Source organism: Podarcis liolepis, assembly GCF_965112155.1.
Source record: "Podarcis liolepis genome assembly, chromosome: 4".
Classification (NCBI taxonomy): domain Eukaryota; kingdom Metazoa; phylum Chordata; class Lepidosauria; order Squamata; family Lacertidae; genus Podarcis; species Podarcis liolepis.
In genome coordinates, this window is record NC_139558.1 from 69,691,999 (window position 1) to 69,713,561 (window position 21,563).

The 21,563-nt window shown below is 43.3% G+C and overlaps 2 protein-coding genes and 1 long non-coding RNA gene across 5 annotated transcripts in view; 2 read left to right on the plus strand and 1 right to left on the minus strand.

Annotated features, from left to right (window-relative positions):
• Positions 1-11,611: 11,611 nt before the first annotated feature.
• On the minus strand, positions 11,612-18,475 carry LOC310704785 (uncharacterized protein C3orf85). The gene is made up of 4 exons (XM_083498777.1): positions 17,478-18,475; positions 15,049-15,182; positions 13,952-14,037; positions 11,612-12,980 (listed from the first exon to the last, which is right to left on the minus strand). Exons 1-4 carry the CDS (start codon positions 17,524-17,526, stop codon positions 12,863-12,865), a joined length of 387 nt encoding a protein of 128 aa, XP_083354903.1. The 5' UTR covers positions 17,527-18,475; the 3' UTR covers positions 11,612-12,862.
• Positions 15,189-17,621, plus strand: LOC310704833. The gene is made up of 2 exons (XR_014525058.1): positions 15,189-16,973; positions 17,438-17,621. It is a non-coding gene; the product is annotated as an uncharacterized lncRNA (long non-coding RNA).
• Positions 18,476-18,902: 427 nt separating the features above from the next.
• Positions 18,903-21,563, plus strand: part of MORC1 (MORC family CW-type zinc finger 1) — a 57,052-nt gene continuing 54,391 nt past the window's right edge. The window contains exon 1 of one of the 3 annotated variants that reach the window (XM_083498583.1): positions 18,903-19,026. In XM_083498583.1, the coding sequence (XP_083354709.1) occupies positions 18,956-19,026 (71 nt within the window). In that variant the 5' untranslated portion in view covers positions 18,903-18,955. The remainder of the gene's footprint in view (positions 19,027-21,563) is intronic. The other 2 variants (XM_083498585.1, XM_083498584.1) reach the window with 2 other exon arrangements.

Consider the following 21,563-nt stretch of genomic DNA (forward strand, 5'->3'; position numbering starts at 1 on the left):
TGGAGGGTGTATCCTGTCGACAGGCCTAGGTAAAGGGACCCCTGACCGTTAAGTCCAGTCACAAATGACTCTGGGGTTGTGGCACTCATCTCGCTTTATTGGCCGAGGGAGACGGCATACAGCTTCCGGGTCATGTGGCCAGCATGACTAAGCCGCTTCTGGCGAACCAGAGCAGCTCACGGAAACGCCATTTACCTTCCCGCCGGAGTGGTACCTATTTATCTACTTGCACTTTGACGTGCTTTCGAACTGCCAGGTTGGCAGGAGCAGGGACCGAGGAATAGGAGCTCACCCCGTCGCGGGGATTCGAACCGCCCACCTTCTGATCGGCAAGCCCTAGGCGCTGTGGTTTAACCCACAGCACCACCCGCGACAGGCCTAGGAGCTACAACTGACTTCTTTCTCTTTTTAAAAGGAGAGAGGGAAATACTTCAATGGTATATATATAGGCTGTAAATGTGATAATCCTTTTTAAAAATCATTTCGAAGAAAGAGAGAGAATCATCTGGGTAATGGTCAGAAGAGGGGAGGGAAGCCCCTGCATCTAAACAGAGACCTTTCTGATCCACAGATCATTTCATAGAATCATAGAATCATAGAGTTGGAAGAGACCACAAGGGCCATCGAGTCCAACCCCCTGCCAAGCAGGAAACACCATCAGAGCACTCCTGACATATGGTTGTCAAGCCTCTGCTTAAAGACCTCCAAAGTAGGAGACTCCACCACACTCCTTGGCAGCAAATTCCACTGTCGAACAGCTCTTACTGTCAGGAAGTTCTTCCTAATGTTTAGGTGGAATCTTCTTTCTTGTAGTTTGGATCCATTGCTCCGTGTCCGCTTCTCTGGAGCAGCAGAAAACAACCTTTCTCCCTCCTCTATGTGACATCCTTTTATATATTTGAACATGGCTATCATATCACCCCTTAACCTCCTCTTCTCCAGGCTAAACATGCCCAGCTTCCTTAGCCGTTCCTCATAAGGCATCGTTTCCAGGCCTTTGGCCATTTTGGTTGCCCTCCTCTGGACACGTTCCAGTTTTATGGACCAGCTTGAGTTTCTGCAGATCTGCTGTTTCTAAGCCCTCATTCAGATGGCAGGCAGCCATTGCATAAGAAGAGCCTGCTGGATCAGAGTAAAGACCCATCTAGGACAGCGTCCTGTGCACATGGTGGCCAATCAGGTGCCTATGGCAAGCCTACAAGTCTGTTCTGAGAGCAGCAGCACTCTCCCCACAAACCCTCATTTAAAAAAAAAAATGCATTGTTAATCAACCCCACCTTTTGACTTTACCACCCTGAAGGATTTAGTATCATCCACCAACTGGGCCACTCACTGCTCATCCCTAAGTGCAGGTCATTTAGAAAGCAAGACGTTAGAAAGCAGTGGCCCTAATACTGGTCCATGGACAACCTCACTTCTTATTAGAACTGTCCATTTACTTCCACTCTCTGCTTCCGTTCTTTAAACAGCTACTGATCCATGAATGTTTGGAATATTTGCTGGGTAATTTATCAAAGGCCTTTTGAATATCTAAGTACTGTATACTGTGTCTGTTGCCCTTCTGGTATATTACCCTTGTGGACTTACCTCCTGGGATTTAACTCCTGCCCTTGCTCAGCTATAGCTGATGTTTTCATAAATTCAATAAGTAAATGGGTGAAATCTACATACTGTGCCTGGCAAGTGGGCACTTCACAGTGCCCTTCATGGTGTTTACCTTCCCTTGAGCTTGCTGTGGGAATCTTCACATAGCCTAGAACTGATCTAAGGTAAAATTCATCACAAGCTTATTCACATAGGGGAAGAGCAAAGAACAAGAAGCTATAAATTGTGGGGAAGGAAATGAGGGGGAATGGAGGCATTGCCGTAGACAAAAGGAAACCACAAGATGTACCACAAAACACCTAGTTACATCCTGGTGCATGGCATCACAAAGGTCACATGACCTAGTGGAAGTTATTTTGGAGAATAACAAGCATAAACTCTCTGCAAATCCAGGATGCTGACCAAAAATCCAGGTTTTAGTAGTGTAAAGACTCTAGTAAGATCTTCAGGTTAAGGGCAATTGCTATATTTGGTGCACAGGAGATGGAGTTAAGTGTGGCATAGAGTGACTTTCTTTGACTGAGACTCAGGAACTTTGGCCAGGAGTGCTAGCAAATCTCTCTTTTTTATATAAAATATTTATTAAGATTTTCAAGAAAATTACAGAATAAAAAAGAAAAAGAAAAAAGAAAAAAGAAAAAAGAAAAATACAAAATAAAAATAGTTAAAAAACAGTTCAATCTTTCTATCACATATTTTTCATTTGCTTATTTCCCTGACCTCCTCACGCCTTCCTTTTCTGTATTCCAGTTCCAATTGTTAATTCAGCAAATCCCTCCCCTCTTCATTCATCTTAATCTTCAATTTTTAAATATTATAACATTAATATTTTTTTTACCTGTTAATAACCATTTTCTCGTATTCCCTTATAGCATTACAGCAAAAGACCACTTAGTTTCTATCCAACATCATTCTATCATTCATTAATTTTGCAGTGTTTCTGTAAATAATCTTTGAACTTTTTCCAATCTTCTTCCACCGACTCTTCTCCCTGGTCTCGGATTCTGCCAGTCATTTCTGCCAGTTCCATATAATCCATCACCTTCATCTGCCATTCTTCCAGGGTGGGTAGATCTTGTGTCTTCCAGTACTTTGCGATGAGTATTCTTGCTGCTGTTGTGGCATACATAAAAAAAGTTCTATCCTTCTTTGGCACCGATTGGCTGACCATGCCCAGGATCTCTTCCTGTGCACACAAGAACTGTATTATTTGTTTTTATTTATTTTATTTTTATTTACTTTATATTTACTTTATTTTCCATTCTGCGTACTTAAAAAACCAATCACAATATTTAATTCTTGAACTAAAACCATCTGGGCCACCATCTGGGTCACATCTGGGTCACATGCTCTGAACCCGAAAAAATACTTAAAGTAGGGTTGCCATACGTCCGGATTTTCTTGGACATTACCAGGATTTCAATGGTGGAATTGATGTCTTGGGGGCACTTTGTCCTCGATCTTTTGTTATAAAATGCTCAACAACTTTGAGGCTCTACTTAAAAAAAACACAACTCAACAATTTTGGGAGTGTCTTGAGGTTAAGTAGATAAAGAGCCAGTGTTCAAATTTAACACCCCAGAACAAAAAAAATCCTACACTAAGAGATGGAATGTTGTTATTCTAGAGGGCTCACCCAGGTTCTAGTGAGCCCTCTAGATAATCATTTTTTATTTAAGTTTTTACCTACTCCAATGATTCCCCAGTGCTAGGATGGAATTTACCTAGGAAATCCAGAAGCTATGAAGATTTGTGAAGCGGATGGCAGTGGAAATCGAGCTCCTAACCAAGAACTGGTGAGGAGCACAATACAAGTTCAAATTACAGAAATTCCAATACACTAATAGAAGGATATTTTCACTGAAAAAAATATGGAGCACTATTTTTCAAAGCAAGAAATACCAGAGGGGATGAAATACAAAATGTGAACAGAGCCTCTGTGCCTATATCAGACTAACACTTACATCAATGGACTCATGTGATGCTGTATTTGAGAACCTTGCTGAAATTAGGTTGAGGTGGAGGCTCCAATATGGTGTCTCCAAAATTGCACAACTGCTGAAAAGATCTACTTCATCCAATGATGCACTCTTAAAGTGGACTCAGCAGCATTAGACAACCTTTACTTTCCTTACTTCACGACCTGAGCGATTTTCGAGCCATTGCTGTGCAAATTGAAGAACTGGTTATAGTTCAAATCAGCTGCTTATGCAGGGAACACATTCTTTAGTACCAGAGGGCTTTACTGTACTTCTAAATGAAAACAAACAGATTTTTTCTCCCTGGCAGGGTCCACTTCTATGCATGCACATGAAAACACAATTGTTTTGCATGCTTATATTTGCAATATATCAGAGGAGGAAAGCAATTGCCTTTGCGATGAAAGCTCATTTTCTCCTTCTGTGCTCCCTGTTTTAATGAGAGGACAGCAGTGATAAACAGACTCTCTAGGTGGAGGAGATTTACTATAAAATTCAAGCCTATTTATCACATAGAGTGTGGTCATGGCAGAGGGTTCGTGGTCTGTCATTACAAGCTGATTCTAGTTCTTGGGAGGTTCTGATACTTAATGCAAAATTGGTTCTCTCATTCATTCTATTCATCTTGTGCAAACATTTCTGTACCTAATGTGAGAAGTGGGACAAATTTAGTTCCGTTCACATTTAGAGGCAAACCTATCCATTTGGCACTTTTTGAAACACTACGTTCAACCTTCCTTCCAAATTTGCACTGCTCTGAATTTTGTAGTGCAGTTCTCCAGCCAAGTAACTTGTAGAAAAATGCATGTACTAGGATACATTGTGTATAAAAATGAACATGTTTGTGAATATAACATACAAATATGCATTATGTTATGGGAAATCACTTGCAAGAATTTGTATATTGGGAGAAAAATACAATAAGATGATGAATAATTTCCATGAGGACAATAGATAGATAGATAGATAGATAGATAGATAGATAGATAGATAGATAGATAGATAGATCTACAGAGGTATACAGTGGTACCTCGGGTTAAGAACTTAATTCGTTCCGGAGGTCCGTTCTTAACCTGAAACTGTTCTTAACCTGAGGTACCACTTTAGCTAATGGGGCCTCCCGCAGCCACCGCACCACCGCAGCGCAATTTCTGTTCTCATCCTGAAGCAAAGTTCTTAACCCAGGGTACTATTTCTGGGTTAGCAGAGTCTGTAACCTGAAGCGTCTGTAACCTGAAGCATCTGTAACCCGAGGTACCACTGTATAACACTCAGAAGAAGTGTGTGGGGAAAGAGGAAAGTAAGAAATGCATTCCATTATTTATGTATATGATGGATTGAACAAAGTATAAGCAAACAGTGGTCCTCTTCATCTCGGAAACTGAACGTGTGGAATTTCACTACACAGATATCTATTTACCGTAGGAGTATTTTCTGAAACACATGAAAATCATGGATTACTTTTGCATGGTGTTGGCAGCTTGTGTGAGCCAAAGTAGCACATTAGACAAAGCGTTGGGCTTACGACCTTGATGTGAGTCTCATATGTCACGCAGCAGGCTGGCTGCCTAAGTCTCGCTTTCAACAGCAAAACATTATTTCAACCATTCTAATGGCTCAATACATTCTTAATAAATTTTCACAAATTGAAGGAAATGATGAGATAAATAAATATTATATCACCATTAGATACTGGGACGAACAAAAATCTTCAAAGTCCAGAGAGATCACTATAGCAGATTCCCACTCATAGAATCATAGAATCATAGAGTTGGAAGAGACCACAAGGGCCATCGAGTCCAACCCCCTGCCAAGCAGGAAACACCATCAGAGCACTCCTGGCATATGGTTGTCAAGCCTCTGCTTAAAGACCTCCAAAGAAGGAGCCACCTGCTTCCTGATGGAGTCACTCCACCTGCTTCCTGATAGAGTCCTGAAAGTGTTGCATCTTAACTTGGGAATCCCACTTAATATGCTTGCATCCACCTTTACAGTCTCCTTTTCTTAGCAGTAAATATGTTGCAAGGCACCGTAAACAGTGCCTGGGCAGCATCACAGCATTTGTAACTCAACTCAGGGCTCTACTTGTCAGGGATATGTGCAAGGAGCATAGCTCAGTGCTAGAGCCTTGTGTGCTGAGGGTCACAGGTTCGATCCCTGGCGTGTCTAGGCAGGATTGGGAATGCCCCCATCTGAAATCCTGCCAGTCCCATCCTGAAATTCTGCCAGTCAGAGTAGTCTATATTAACCAAAGGAGCCATTGTCTCAGTATAAGGCAGCTTCCTGTATTCCTATGATATGTGCCTCTTGTAATTTCCAGTCTGTCAATAGAAAGTTCTAGGACTTCTTATAGTCAGCCCAGCTGTGTTTGCTTCATTGCACAACTGACTTGCCATTAATTCCTTGTTTAATTATGCTTAGCGGAATTTTGACTTTTGCCCTGTAGTTTTAATTGTTGGATGCAGCAAAACACACACGTTTTCTTTCCTGCTTCCTTCTGCCTTTTTGTGGATGCAGAAAGCAGCTGGGCTAGTTCCATGTGACTGCAAATAATTAAGAGCACGTCAAAACACACCAATTAATCTCAAGGAAGAATCTCGGCGGCTGTTGTGTTTATGGGGCATCCCCCTCCCTCCCGTATCCATTTCTAAGCTGCCCTGCATCCTATTTAATCTAGTTATTTTTCCTTTTACTGAAGATGCTCCTTGCACAAACACATGGAGTCTCTTGTTTTAAATGCATGGCACTTCATCATGGTTTTGCAACGGTTTGGAGCAAATAATGTTGTTCTGTAGATGCTGGATTCTATGCTAATGAGAAGACAAATGGCCTGCACTGGAATAGCAAGAAGTCTGTGATAGGGAAAAAAATAGTATTAAAGAATATTGTCTCTTTCTTGTAGATAAAAGGCAAAAACAGGCTTAAATAGCAGGCGAGAAAACAGTAAGCTATCTGAAACTTTCCCCTCTTCACTACTTTTCTAAAAGTCCAAAACTGAGCACAAAATTTCACCTAAGGTTGGTCCGAACAGAACTACATCATCACATCAGCGATAATTATGGCCTTTGTTGCAATAACTTAATGCAATGCATGTACATAGTTTAGTTAGGACCACACCATATGCATAGAACGTTGCTTTAAACTGAGTGAGAGTATTGGTCCATCTGTCTAGTTAGACTAGAATCCTCCTTTCTTGTTCCAACTGGCATTGGGAACGGAGTGCTTTTAAAGAAGGGGCTGGTGCTGTGCTGTTTTTATTGTAATGGTTTGTGTGGTTTTAACAGAATTTCACATGTGCAAATATATGTGTATATAAATATATAGCTTTAATTCTATCAATGTTTAGGGTTTTTTTAAGATTGTTCCTTAACCCCCCCACCCATTTATTTAGCTGTTCTTATTTTTATTTGTAAGCCACCTTGAGTCCCTTTTGATGGCAGTATATAAGTAAATATATAATCATAATAATAATGTATATAAAATAGCTTTTAAAAGTTTGATGCAAATTTGACTTCCTTCAGAGGCAACCTGTAACCTACAGAGGCTGAAGAAATCAGGGGAAGATCAAATGACTGAAGTAAGCATGGGAAGCAGGTGGTGCTGTGGTCTAAACCACTGAGCCTCTTGGGCTTACTGATCAGAAGGTCGGCGGTTCAAATCCCCTCGACGGGGTGAGCTCCTGTTGCTCTGTCCCAGCTTCTGCCAACCTAGCAGTTCGAAAGCTTGCCAGTGCAAGTAAACAAATAGATACCGCTGCGGTGGGAAGGTAAATGGGCGTTTCCGTGTGCTCTGGTTTCCATCATGGTGTTCCATTGTGCCAGAAGTGGTTTAGTCATGCTGGCCACATGACCCAGAAAGCTGTCTGTGGACAAACATTGGCTCCCTCGGCCTGAAAGAGAGATGAGCGTCGCAACCCCATAGTTGCCTTTGACTAGACTTAACCAACCAGGGGTCCTTTACCCTTTTCTTTTTACCTTTCACCTCACCACAAACATGATGATGGCATTCTCCCATACTTTCTGACAGAGGCCATGTTTGAGTCCACAGAATGTCCACTGCTGCCTGAGCAAAACACAGACGATCAGGGCCACAGTCATTTTGTTTGTAGCCCAGTGTACTAACACACCTGAGCCAGATATCATTTCTAGTTGGGAATGTGGAGAAACTGCTCCAATAACTAAACATCAGCTGGGCCTGGAAGCACATCCTTGAGACTCTTGCTTCTCCCTCCATAAGCCAGGAAGGTAAGGGAGCATGACAGTAATTGAATGCATAGAGAGGCTGGAGTAGAATAACTATGTCAAATGCCGCCACTGTTGACGTATTGGGCACCTTTGCAATTTGGCTCAGGTTGCAACACAGACAGGCGGCGTGTCCCCCTCCTTGGAAGTGTTGGCCCACAGAGTTTTAAATGCATAATTAATGTGGCAATGAAGCACAGGCTATCTATACTATTAAAATTTATCGTGGTATTACTTGCAAAAATGAATTCCTAACAAGTTGTGGCCTGAGCTGTAAAAAAATTAAAGGTTTTTTCCCCGCCCCTTCCCTGCAACCGGCTCTAAAATAGAAAGCACTGTGTAATTTATCTCAATATTATTTTATTAGCACTTTTTAATTGCTCTGGCAGATAAGTAGCAGTGGCTATTATCTTAGCAAAACATTTGTATTAATAATGTCACATCAGTTGCGGGGATTGCTGTAGAATATTTCACCCATATTAACAGTCGCTTCGAGACTCAAAGCCTATTTTTCCTGCATGACAAGTATTAAAGAGAGGGCTGTAATAATATGCCTTTGCTGTCAGGCTTCCTTGACAGAAATAATACACATTTATCAAGTTTCGCTGCAAAAAAAATAAAATGCATGTACATTACAAATTCCCAAATTATCAGATTCTTTTTTTCCTCGGTCATAATTTATATCCCCGATTGACACGATCATTTAGCATGGAACAAATCGCCATAAGGAGGCTTTTCCTTGGCATTCTTAGGTGGTCAGACTTATTTTACAACCTTTCCCCTTTCATTACATAGATTTGGATACAGATACTGTACAGTAATAGATGGTGTGCTGGCATTCAGCTGCAGCCACAATTTAGTATTGATGATGATGATGATGATGATGATGATGATGATGATATTTGATTCGTTCTTTCTCCCTTTGTGTATGCATTTGTGTATACAGTGGTACCTCAGGTTACATACGCTTCAGGTTACAGACTCCTCTAACCCAGAAATAGTGCTTCAGGTTAAGAACCTTGCTTCAGGATGAGAACAGAAATTGTGCTCTGGTGGCACAGCAGCAGCAGTAGGTCCCATTAGCTAAAGTGGTGCTTCAGGTTAAGCACAGTTTCAGGTTAAGTACAAACCTCCGGAACAAATTAAGTACTTAACCTGAGGTACCACTGTATTTCTACTAGAGGGTGATGTGGGAGGGGGCAGTGCTCACCTGACCTCCGGTCAGTTACACTACTACTGCTTACTGCGAGGGAGTTGGAGAGAGGGGAGGTGGCAGTGAGGTCGACATGGTGCCAACCATGTTTGGTTTAACAATCCTTCTCCCCAGGGAAGGAGCCAGCAGTGATGGAGGGGGAGATGATGGTGTTGGATGAACAGATCTGGTCTATTTTATGTTCTCTGTTCATAGGAGTAATCCTAAATTAGCTTTTACCTGATTGTTTTTATTGCTATTATGGATATTTAACCTTGCTTGGGGAGGGGCTATATTATACCACTGTTTTACTGTATTTTATTATATTTTATTGCTTTCTAATTGTTGTTGTTAGCTTGGTAGAAAATCAAGATACAAATTTAACCAATAGAGTAAGCAAATAAATAAATGGGGAAAAATATTTTTATTTAGTACTAACATATCCAACAACGTCTAGAAAATCACAGCTTTCCCTCTGGCATGGGTGCTAATCCTGAACTATTTCTTGGGCTTTAGACTGCAGGGGTTTTCCCTTACAATACTGAAATTCATAGCAGAATATTCCTGGGCAAGTGCACATTCTAACTTGAATACCGTTACCGATCTCTGAACATAAAATTGTGAGGCTCAGATTCAAAATCACATTGGACCACAAAGCAGTTTAGAGGCTGGATATTTCTTCTAATTGTGGATTAGCCATTGTTGCTTTAAAGCAGAGTTGAGGAACCTACGGCCCACCAGATGCTGTTGAAGTCCAACACCTATCAGCCCCAGTCAGCATGGCCAATGGTCAGGGATGGATGGGAGATGTAGTCCCAACATCTGGTGGTCCACAGGGTGATCAGCCCTGCTTTAGAGTATCGACTCCGGGGTGTGGGGCAGGATTTGTGGAAGTCCTCCCAATGGAATGAACAAGCAAAGAGAAAGAACAGATAGGCATAGCAAGTGACATTAAGGAGACTTTATACAAATAATTGCACTGGAAAGTGAAGAGTGGTTCTTTCACAAGATAATGAGACAGGAACATGCATAAATGCATTATTTATATTGAACATATGATTGGTAGAGCAGTTATGTGCTACTCTGCAACCTCAATCCGATGATCTAATTTGTCACTGCTGTTCCTATGCTATTTCAGATGCTATATATTCTGCTGCATGGTGTCTTTTTTTTCAGGGAACAGTGAAATTTGTTATAAGATAGATAAACTCAGGTTGCACTTCTGCGGGACTCTTGGCACAAGGCCTAATCACTGCAGGAGAGAGTCAGAGATTAAACACGCAAGCACCATTTCTGGACAAAGCAATTACCATTGGGGGGAAAGCTCCCATTGGTGCCACTGGAAGCCTTTTTCGCCCTAGGGCTAATGGCTACATCTCTGAGGCTGGAGCTAGACACAGCTACCATCAGAAACAGGCTGCCATTTTTCTCCTTCCCTGTCCCTGTGCAATGTTTAGGGATAGTGTACACATAATGCAACATCACTGCGTTGTGACTTTCCAAATTCACATGGAGGTGTGTGTGTGTTATAGAATGGATAGGAAAACCAGCACATGTAGAGCATCAGAGGACAAAGGTGCCAGTGCCAGGCTTTTGGGTAGGAATAGGATGCCTTTAGTAAGCCCACTTTTCCTGCAGTCGCTGCTTCTCATTTGCTTGCCAGACCTTTGGACCGCCCAATTGGCATGGTTGCTCAGAGCAAAAGGGCAAGGCAAGTGGAAGCTTCTACCTTCCTGTCATTGCTCACTTCCATAGTGTGTGTGACAACAAAAAAGATGAAGAAGAGCAGGTCAGGGAGCTCCATGGATTAGCAATGATTGTTGAGTTGTGGACCTCAGCAGGCACACAAGGACCCCACACTGGTCCTGTGAAACATTATGGAGAAGGAGTGGGAGGGATGAGAGCTGAAATTTTGGCCCTCATCTGTTGTTGTATCTAGTTTTTGCCTTGGATATAACAAATCCTTCAGGTTTCACTTCTAGTTTCACCTGAAGGAGTGAAAGTCCATTGTTCAGTCCAGACACTGAGGTCCAGCTCCAAGTGCCTTCTGGTGTTTCCCTCACTGCAAGAAGTGAGGTTACAGGGGAACCAGGCAGAGGGCCTTCTCAGCAGTGGCGCCCACCCTGAGAAATGGCCTCCCATCAGATGTCAAGAACAACACAACTTTTAGAAGACATCTGAAGGCAACCCTATATTGGGAAGTTTTTAATGTTTGACATTTTACTAAGTTTTTATATGTGCTGGAAGCTGCCCAGAGTGGCTGGGGAAACCCAGTCAGATGGGCAGGGTATAAATATTATTATTATTATTATTATTATTATTATTATTATTATTATTGCTTGTGAAAGCAAATTACATAGCTTAACTATGTGTGGTGTGAAGAAGCACTTTTTATCATTGTCCTGTGGAAAGGTGGGCAGCCAGCACGCTTTCAAACACAGAAGCAAAGGGAATGCTGAGCCTGACTCAAAGCTAAAGCTGACAAACATTACAGCCCACTTCACAAAGCTTGACTCACTCACATCCAGACACATCCATCACATTAGAAAAGAGAGGCAAAATTATGGTTAATAAAGGAAGGCACTTGTGTGTGCTTTGATTTTTTAGAACAAAGTTTATTAGTGGTCCACCGAAATTAACAGCAACTCTCAAGTAGGTTATTTAGGGGAAATGTTTCAGAACTGCTGTCTGAATATTTGACATGGAAGCTGGAATAGTAAATACAGGAAGAAGGTTGGACAAGGCAAACAAAAGAAGGAAGCAATACAAAAGTGGTGATTGCGGGTAGGAAGAGATGGCAGAGAGATGGTAAGAATAACCAACACTTCCTGAAGATACAAGAAGAATGGGATCATTTAACACCAGTCCTAAAATACCTACATTGACTCCCAGTACATTTCCGAGCTCAATTCAAAGTGTTGGTGCTGACCTTTAAAGTCCTAAATAGCCTCAGCCCAGTATACCTGAAGGGGCATCTGCACCCCCATCGTTCAGCCTGGACACTGAGGTCCAGCTCCAAGGGCCTTCTGGTGGCTCCCTCATTGAGGGAACTGAAGTTACAGGAAACCAGGAAGAGGACCTTCTTGGTAATGGTGCCCACCTTTTGGAACGGGCTCCTGTCAGATGTCAAAGCGATAAACAATTATGTGATATTCCGTAGATATCTGAAGGCAACCCTGTATCAGGAAGCTTTTAATGTTTGATGTTTTGTTGTGTTCTTTTATATTCTGTTGGATGTGTGGGATACAATAGGGTTTAGCAGCTCTAGACCTACAGCCTGAGGCAAGCAAGAGCTGTACAAGAGATGAATAGGCACCTCTTGGGCACCTCCTATACGTCTGAGAAAGATGGATGGCTTCCTGATGGATTCTGCTCTTGTTATTTTAATCCAGGCATAGGCAAACGCAGCCCTCCAGATGCTTTGGGACTACAATTCCCATAATCTCTGACTACTGGTCCTGCTAGCTAGGGATCATGGGAGTTGTAGGCCAAAAAGATCTGGAGGACCAAGTTTGCCTATGCCAGTTTTAATCCAAGTCTTTCTGAAGAGGTTTCTGTTGACTCAAAGGATGCCGAATATCCATTAGATAGTACAATTTGTCTGAGGTGTTGATCTTACAGTTTAGAGTCAAGTTGACATAAGCAGTGGACTAAACTCTGAATGGAGGAATCGGATCAATGTCTGGTTCCACTATAACAATATGGGATTTACTTTTCCTCTGCTGAAGATTTGCTCCCGATTGCCACAACACATCCATATGAGAGTTAATTTGGTCCCTGTGAAAAGAATTTCCATTGGATAGTACAGTTCATCTGAGGTGTTGACAGTCAAGTTGGCATAAGCTTTATGGACAATGAGGGTCAGTGTCTGGTTCAAGTGTAATAACGTGGCGTTTACGTTTCTGCTGCTGAAGATGCGCTCCCGATTCCCGTAACAGATCCATGTAAGAATTAATGTGGTCCCTGTAATCAGAATTTCTTTGTCAGACTCCTGCAAAAGGTTTAGCACGGAAACATTTGCTTTTCTCCCCTACAGCCCCAGGCAAACCCTCAAAATCTCCTCCAGAGGGTTGTGGGACCCTCTAGAGCACATTTTGTGAGTGCAGGAGGAAAGGAAAGGAAGTGGAAGTCCCATGGCATGAGTGCAGCACTGTTCATGCAGTGTTGGATACAACCTGTGATCTGCATAAGACTAACCCACGCTCATTGGTCTATCTACCTCAGTACTGTCAAGACTGACTGGCTGCAATTTTCTGGGGGTTTCAGACTGGCGTCTTGCCCTGACCCACCTGGAGACGCCGAGGATTGGACCTTGGCTCTTTCGCATCCGAAGCACATGCTATACCATTGAGCTACGTTCCTTTCCTTTGTACCTGCACAAGTCTAGAGTAAAAGGGATGGCTTGAGCCTGTGGGATAGCTCAGTTTGTAGAGAATGAGACTCTTAAGCTAAGGGTCGTGGGTTCGAGCCCCACCTTGGGCAAAAAGATTCCTTGCATTGCAGAGGGTTAGACTAGATGACTCTTGTGGTCCTTTCCAACTCTATCTATCGATCTATCTATCAATCTATCATCTATATATCTATATATCTATATATCTATATATCAATCTATCATCTATATCTATCTATCTGTCTGTCTATCTATCTATCTATCTATCTGTCTGTCTGTCTGTCTGTCTGTCTATCTATCTATCTATCTATCTATCTATCTATCTATCTATCTATCTACCATCTATCTATCAAGTCTAAGGAACACACAGAGAGAATTGTAAGCTGGCTCACCTAGGCCAATGATGTTAACAGTAACTCACAAACGATGCAAATTTCTTTCAGGCATTTTATATCCTGCCTTTGAATTTAAGATGCACTTCACTGAATGCAGTAGGTTCAGAGGTTCCTTCACACAGACTGAATTTCACACACATGCAAATTACCTGGCTTTATCGGTATCAAATGCGACAGATCCCAAATCCATGTAGTACTGTGCTGACGTCCTCAGCGATGTCCAGTATTCGCTGGCCTGGTGAGAACAGATGATTAACGCCAGAAGCAACAACCCACCCTCAGGAATCAGATCCCCCCCCCCTCTCCAGGAATGGGAAAGCATTTAACGGCCCCCTCCCACAACTTTGCTGCTACAATCAATTCATAGCCTGCTCTGCCCTCAAGTGTGTTTCCCGGGGGGGGGGGTAACCCAACACTCAACAGAAACACTGGATTACATGGCAGAATTGTCATTCACTTCACTCACCCACACACCAGTAATATTAGCATAGCAATGCTAAAGTACTTGCATTCTTAATGTAACCAACCCTTTCTCAACCACGATACCTCATGCATTATGGATACTGTCCCTTTGCCCATTAACAATAAGTCCCAGAATTGTGAGATCCAGATCTCAAACAATATTAACGGACAAACTAAAAACCCACGTATGAGAGTGTCGAACAGACAAGAAAATCAGTACCTCTCACTCCACCTGGTATAGTTTCATTATATATGTAACATCAATAGAACATGGTTTTCAACCTCCCAGAACTCGTGGCAATTTGTGGAATAATACCTTTGTTTAAAAACTGAAATGACTTAAAAGTTAAATGTAATTAAATAGAGGTTAGGTGCTTTTGGGGGATGGCATTTGGGGGCATTCACAATGTGAATAATGGACACACATTATTTGAGGGGGAAAGGTGGTGAGATCCTGCTGTCAGGTTTCATCCCTGACCTACTGTGTTCATTAGATTCTGTCTGTAAAGGTCTGCTATGTCTGCATAAACCTGGGAGCCCTTGACAGGCATTCTAACAAGCTGAGGGGGGATACTTCTCCCCCAGACCCATTCACATTTGACACCCACATTTCTGAACCCCTAAAAAGGGCTACTGTTGCAGATTTTTTTTAGACAGAGAAATCCATGCAGACCCACACCACCCATCAAATCTGCAAGTGAGAAATGCAAATCCTCTGCCCCCCCCCAGCCACAATGACCTTCTCTCAAAGCTCCACCATGAAATCTTAGAAAATTGTGAATACCTGTTCTGCCACGGTCATACCCCAGCCATTCTGGGGGCTAGCTGGATCCCAATAGCCTGAAAAAAGTGCTTGTCTCCTAAGTCCTAAGAACTCATTGGCTTCTTCCTCAGAGACAAATGGTAGTCCCCAAACCCCTGAAATGGCAAAGGCACAGCAATCACAGTCATAGATTAACAGAACGTGAAGATTTCATACATATGGGCAGGAATTTAACATGGCGTCATGGTGATCATTCCATCAGCAAAAGTTGTCAGCTGTCCAGATACAAGAATTCCCCCTCTTCTCCCCACACGATGGGAATTGTAGTCCAAAAACAGCCGGAGACCCACGTTTGGGAAGCACTGCACTAGAGGGACTAGTTAGCTGAATCTCTCCCATGATTAATGCACTGATTAATACTCTGCATTAATGAAGCAGTTAATTAGATTTTACAGTGATGTTTTAACATCAAACTTTGAAAAGCCAAGGCATTGAAAACCAGCACATTAAAGTGCACTAAGGGCAAATCACTGCAATGGAGTGGAGCGATTTAAACTGCCTGGATAGCTTCCAATGTGAATCTGCACGAAGGGCTCGCCCAAACATCTGCTCGTCCCATGCCCAGAAATCACAGCTCCGAGGGGCTTTCTGCTCAACCTGTGCTTTCCAGGCGAGGGTCCAAGCAGTTTTCCTCCTGCCCCACCCGTTTCCCAGGGGAAACCCACTCTTTAGTGCTAAATCGGAGCAAACGTTAATCCAGAGAAAACTTGGAATTGCTGCTTGCTCCAATTGAGCGCTTAAGAGCAGTTTTCCAGTCAGGGGAAAGCAGCAGCAACAAGGGGAGGTGTTGGTTAAGGCACATGTATCCATACGCAACGTATGTGTTCTGATACCAACACATGTAGAATTTTGCTCCCACTTATTTGTTTTTACCTACTCCATGTAACCCCAGGAGCATAGCAGGAAGCGAAGTCAACTGAATGAAGATGCTCTGCAGGATCTGTGCTGTGGGTTTGTGGAGATCCTAAGCCCATATCCACCCCCCGCCCTTTGACTACTTCAAACTGCAGAACTGGCTCTGTCACAGGTGCTACACAATACTTGCTCCACACTTGTAAGAAATCGGTACTTTAGCGTGGCAGCATCTGTCCTTTGGAACTCCCTGCCTATTGATATCAGACCAGCACCTTCAGTGTACTCTTTCCCGCATCTGCTTGTTCAGGCATGTCTATCCATGCGTTCTCTTCCTTTTTAGCCGCTGTTGACTTTAATTGTCTTTTGTATATTTTTAAACACCTGTTTTTATTGATAATTTTTAATGTTGTATGTTAGGTTTCTGTAAAATGCTCAGAGGCTTTCTCACAATCAAGCTGTATATACGTTCTGTGAAGCAAATAAACAAAACAATGGACCCAGGTCCAAGTATAATAATAATAATAATAATAATAATAATAATAATAATAAATTTTATTTATACCCCACCCTCCCTGGCCAGCGCCGGGATCAGGGCAGCTAACATCAATAAATTTTCAGTAAAAACATAATAAGGAAAAAAAATACAGGTTAAAATGCAATTTAAAATGCAGAGAGGAAGAAAAACTTTTCTGTGTCCACTTTCTCCACGCCCGTGTGTCCCCTTATTTGCCTCGATTCTAAGCTAAACAGCGACAAGTGTTGTATGCTTCCTCACAGGGACGTTCCTCCAGACCCTTGACCATTTGGGTTCCCTGTTCTGCTCCTTTCCCAACATTTGAGGTGCTGCACCCAGACCTGTACCCAGGGTTCCAAGTGCGGCTGCACCACCAATTTCTATAAGAGAGTCGTGACTCTGGCATGCTGTGTCTCGAACGGTGGTGGACTCTTCATCTTTACAGATTCTTAAGCAGAAGCTGCATGTCTACCTGGCAGGAATGCTAAAGCAGCAGATGTCCTGAATCACTGGGTAGGTGAGGCTGTATTAACTTCTAAGAACCCTTCCCAACGCTACCGTTCTAATGTTACTAAGGGCAACATACAAAAGAACTCAGCAACACTTCTTGATTCTGACCACAGAACTATTTCAATTGAAAGATAATGCTTTGCCGGCATTACAGGATGCCACATGAAAATGAAATCTGCTTTTAAGTTCCTCTACGGCTCTTTTTCTACATGCTCTCCCACGGAAAGTGAATCTGGAGGACTGAAGGGCACTTCAGAGGCGCACCCAGGGAGTGTTTAATGTTTGGTTTTTTATCATGTTTTTAATATTTTGTTGGGAGCCGCCCAGAGCGGCTGGGGAAACCCAGCCAGATGGGCAGGGTACAAATAATAAATTATTATTATTATTATTATTATTATTATTATTATTATTATTTGCTTAACTGTGAATTCCTTCACCGAACTTTGTCTATTCTTTTCAATCCACAACTAGGGTTGATTAATCATTTCGATGCCAGAGCCTAAAAGCTTACCTGTGAGCAATACAACACATGTAGCAACTTGAAGCACCGAGGCAGACATGGTGTATATTCTTCGACCTTTCCAGCAGAGTATATAACCCTCAAACCCAGGTATTTTATGTACTCGAGAGCCCCTTCACTTTATCAATCATTTACTATGTCCATCGGAAGAGTTCTGCAGGCAGAGGGCAGGGTCCACTGTTGCATTGACATGTTTCCCCGACCTCTTTCTAACCTTTGGACTTTTTACATGGAAGTTTTGATATAACTCAGACGTGTCCCCTTCCCCCTCCCCAACTTACCCACTAAATGTTGAGTACCAGCAATATCAAATATGCTCCATTTTGGGGGTGAAGTTACCTTATACTGCAAGAGTCCTGTCTATGGTTTGGGGCATGCACTTAAGACCACTAAATAATCGAATATTCCGCGTATGTCCAATAAGATCTTCAACTGTGAGTTCAGTTCCCCAAAGCCTGCTAGAATGAAGCTGTGTTCCTCGGCAGCAAGGAGAGAGCCAGTCTAGCCTCCCTGTTTAGGGGAGTTTTTGATGTTTGGTGCCTTATTGTGTTTATATTGGGAGCCGCCCAGTGGCTGGGGAAACCACTGGGGTACAAATAATAAATTATTATTATCCCTAACAAGAGAGTTCCAAAATCCGGGAGCACTGCAGCCACCAAGGAAGCAGAATTTTTGGATATTTTTTTTTTAAAAAAATGCAAATGCTTTTAAGTTGCTTGTTTGGAGAATGTTTCTGCTTATCGTGCTTTGCTTTTAAATCACGTATCTGTACGCCGCTCGGAGCTCCTTGCAGAGCGACGGTGGGATATAAAATTCCACAAATGAACAAACACGCCAGGACATTTGCTTTGTACATCCGCTGCTTCTCATGGACCTCAAACAGGTGAATGCAGAGATAGAAAGACTGAATACCATTTCTCTCTCTTTTTTCCTTCCATTTTGGTATATTCATATATATGTAACTTTCTTTGATTTGGGGGTTGCAGTTCCTGCAGGAGAAGGCTAGGAAAGGTCTCCCTCTCCCCCCCCCCCGGAAGGAAAGCTCAGAAAGAGCAGATAGGGAAAAGCGCTCCTGCGCTCAGGTGCTGCTTGCGCCCTTTCCAAGCGCATCTGCTTGGTTTGCGTGAAAACAAGGATGATGGATCAGCTTGGCCGTTGGCCTGAACCACCTGGGCTCTTCTGTTAAACTAGGCTGGCTCCTCCTTTGCTGGGATCCAGCCTCTCTCTCTCTCTCTCTCTCTCTCTCTCTCTGGGGCGTTTTCTGTGCTTTAGCCTGCTGCTGCTCCTTGGCTTTTCCCGATCGCCTTCAGCTTTATCACAAGGTGGTCTTAGCCGGAAGGGCGTCGCCACCCTCCCCCTTCTTAACCCCCAAGTCTCGCCTTGGGCCCTAGAGGTGCGTCGTCGCACGCTGGCCACAAGGGGGCGCCCCGCGACTGCGTCTGGGCCCGTGCGAGGCAGGCCCCGCGGCGATGGCCGACCCTGCGCGTTATAGCGCTCTTTGCAGGGCAGGGTTGAGGCTAGAGTACCTGTATGCAAACTCGTAAGTGGAGCGACCTTTGCTTTTTCAGTTTCGTTTTATGCAGGCCAAATGCATTAGCTGTTGGCTTCACCAAGGCATGAGCAGGAGGGGGGGGCGGACAGGAGGGGGGTGGTCCAGCAGCTGCAAAGGAATTTTGCATTTCCTATAGCAGGACATGCTTCTAAACAATAGGTCCAAAAAACAAAAAGGAAGAGTGAAAAAAACTCTCTAAAAGGGTAGAGGAGATCATTTGGAAAGGCCTCCGCCTTTCCCAGGTGGGATGCGTGTTCTAAATGGCAGGAATGACGTGTATTTTTTGGCACTGAAACTTCTTCCATACTGAAATGAGGGTTGGGTCAAGGAAAAGTAAAAGGAAAGCACACTTAAAAATAATAATGAGGCAATACCAACTTGATGCTCCAAAAATAAAAAGCATAGGTGGTGTAGTGTGCCCTAGAGACTTTGGCTAAATTCAGTGTTTGTTTTATAAATCCTCTGTGCAAAGCATTTTGAGCACTTAGAAGAATGGGAAAGAGAGTTTTCTTCTTCATGAGCAAGAAACACCTTACTATCTTACCCCTCTGTTTTATTACACCCAGTGCTTTTTTTTGGGGGGGACGCATACCCCTAAACATTTTGTGAATCTAAGTTTGGCCTCATTGAGGGGCAGTATTTCAGTTTGAGTTGGAAAATGAGAGTACCCATAAACATTTTTTTTAAAGAAAAAAACAACAACCAGTGATTACCGTACATCTAAATGTTCTGGAAGCAGCATACCAAGTCAGAGCACTAGTCTACCTAGCTCAGCATTTAACACACCTGTGTAGGATTTGGTGGCATTTCTCCCAACTCTACCTGCAGACGCCAGGGATTGAGCCTGCGGACCTTATTCATGCAAGGCAAATGCTCTACCACTGAGCTACCCTCCTTCCCCTGAGAAGGGAAAGTCTTGTGGATCCCAGCCAAGTTTTTAAAAGACATTTGAGCCACTAAGGGGGCTCTCTGGAGCTCTGTGTGTGTCTGCTTGGACCTGCCTTGCCACCCGGCTCGCTGTGTTTCGAGAAGACCATGTGAGAGCTCTTAGGAAGAGGGGAAGGTGCAACTGGGTGAAGCATGCAGCCAAATCCTAGGCCAGAGGTTGGGGAACCTGTGGCCACCCAGATGTTGTTAGGCCGAAGCTCCCATGAGCCTCAGCCAGCCCACCCAGTTGTCAGGAGTTATGAGCGTTGTCACAACTTCCGGAGTGCAGTCCCTTTTCCTAGGCTTTGACTGAGAAGAAAAGCCATCCTGAGCCCCATTTTTGCTTCCAAGTAAATGGGCGCAGCCAGCCGGTCTGACTCTGAAGCAGGCTCATTAGGGAGCAGAATCCCCTGATTTGCTCCCAAGAGCATATGAAGAAGTGAAGCAGAAGAATTGTGAAGAGGGTGCCCACAGTAAAGGCAACATAGAGGGTAAGGATCCTGGAAAGGCCCTGCAGTAACTTCTACACCCCGTTTCACCTTGCCCAAAGTCCCAGTGGCTGCATATCCTCCTTTAGAACAAAATTGCAGCCCAGTCCTGCTCATAAATAAATTGCAGTTGAGTATATCAGTGGAGGTTTCACGCACGTAAGCATGTACAGGGTCCCAGAGGCCATGTGTCCACCATGTTGTACCTTTAAAGCACATTCAAAAGCACATTATTTCCTCCAAAGAATTCTGGGCACTGTGGTTCGTTAAATGTTGCTGGGAATTGCAACTCGGTGACGGGTAAGCTGCTTGTGCCTCCCCGAATACGAATTCCCCTTGTTGAAAATAGTAGTTTCCAAACTCCCAAGGCAACGTCCTTTCCCTCTTCCCAGCCCTCTTTGTCCAGTAGAGGTGAGCTCATAATAGGAGTCACCGGTCCAAAGATTTTGTCAGGTGTAGCAGGCTGCAGTCCTATACACATGCCCAAACATTCTTGGGAGCAAGTCCTGTTGAATTCAGGGGGAATTTGTTCTGAATAGACACCTATAGGATTGCACCGTTAACATACTAGAGCAAGGAAAATAAAGGCAGTGTGTATACATTACCATTTATTCTGGTTCCAGCACAGTCCCATAGTGGCGGACACATGACATCTGCCATAGTCCATATCTATCTTCTAGTTCTTTGAGAAATGCTGCTGTTTGGGGCGTTTCCCCTCAAACCAGCTTCTGTCTGATTTGAAAATGTAAGTCTTGTGCACTTCACAACTAAGATGAAGTGTGGACATTTGAGGCAGCTGTTGCACATGCACACATGACAGCTTTGTTAATAGGAGTTCAGGGGAGTTACACACATGGGAAAACGGAATGGAACATATATCAGGTGATGGCATCCTTGTCTTCTCTGTGGTGTGTTCAGCCAATGTGCAAGGAACACAGTTGGGGGGGGGGACCTCACTGTGTTTTAAGCCACTGGGGTATACATAGCCAAAGACCCTGTCTTGCAGCACCTTAAAGATCAACACATTTATTGCACTGAAGTTCTGTGTCTTTATTTATTGCATTACAAGATGACTCATAAAATAAATTCCCTCTGCTGTAGCTTCTGCTA

Excerpts from the sequence above, each read along its gene's own strand:
- LOC310704785 (XM_083498777.1), bottom strand. The coding sequence starts at position 17,526 with ATGTCTGCCTCGGTGCTTCAAGTTGCTACATGTGTTGTATTGCTCACA. Across the intron at positions 14,038-15,048 it reads GTATGACCGTGGCAGAACAG|GCCAGCGAATACTGGACATC; the intron begins GTATTCACAATT and ends TGTTCTCACCAG. Across the intron at positions 12,981-13,951 it reads TTTGATACCGATAAAGCCAG|GGACCACATTAATTCTTACA; the intron begins GTAATTTGCATG and ends TTCTGATTACAG.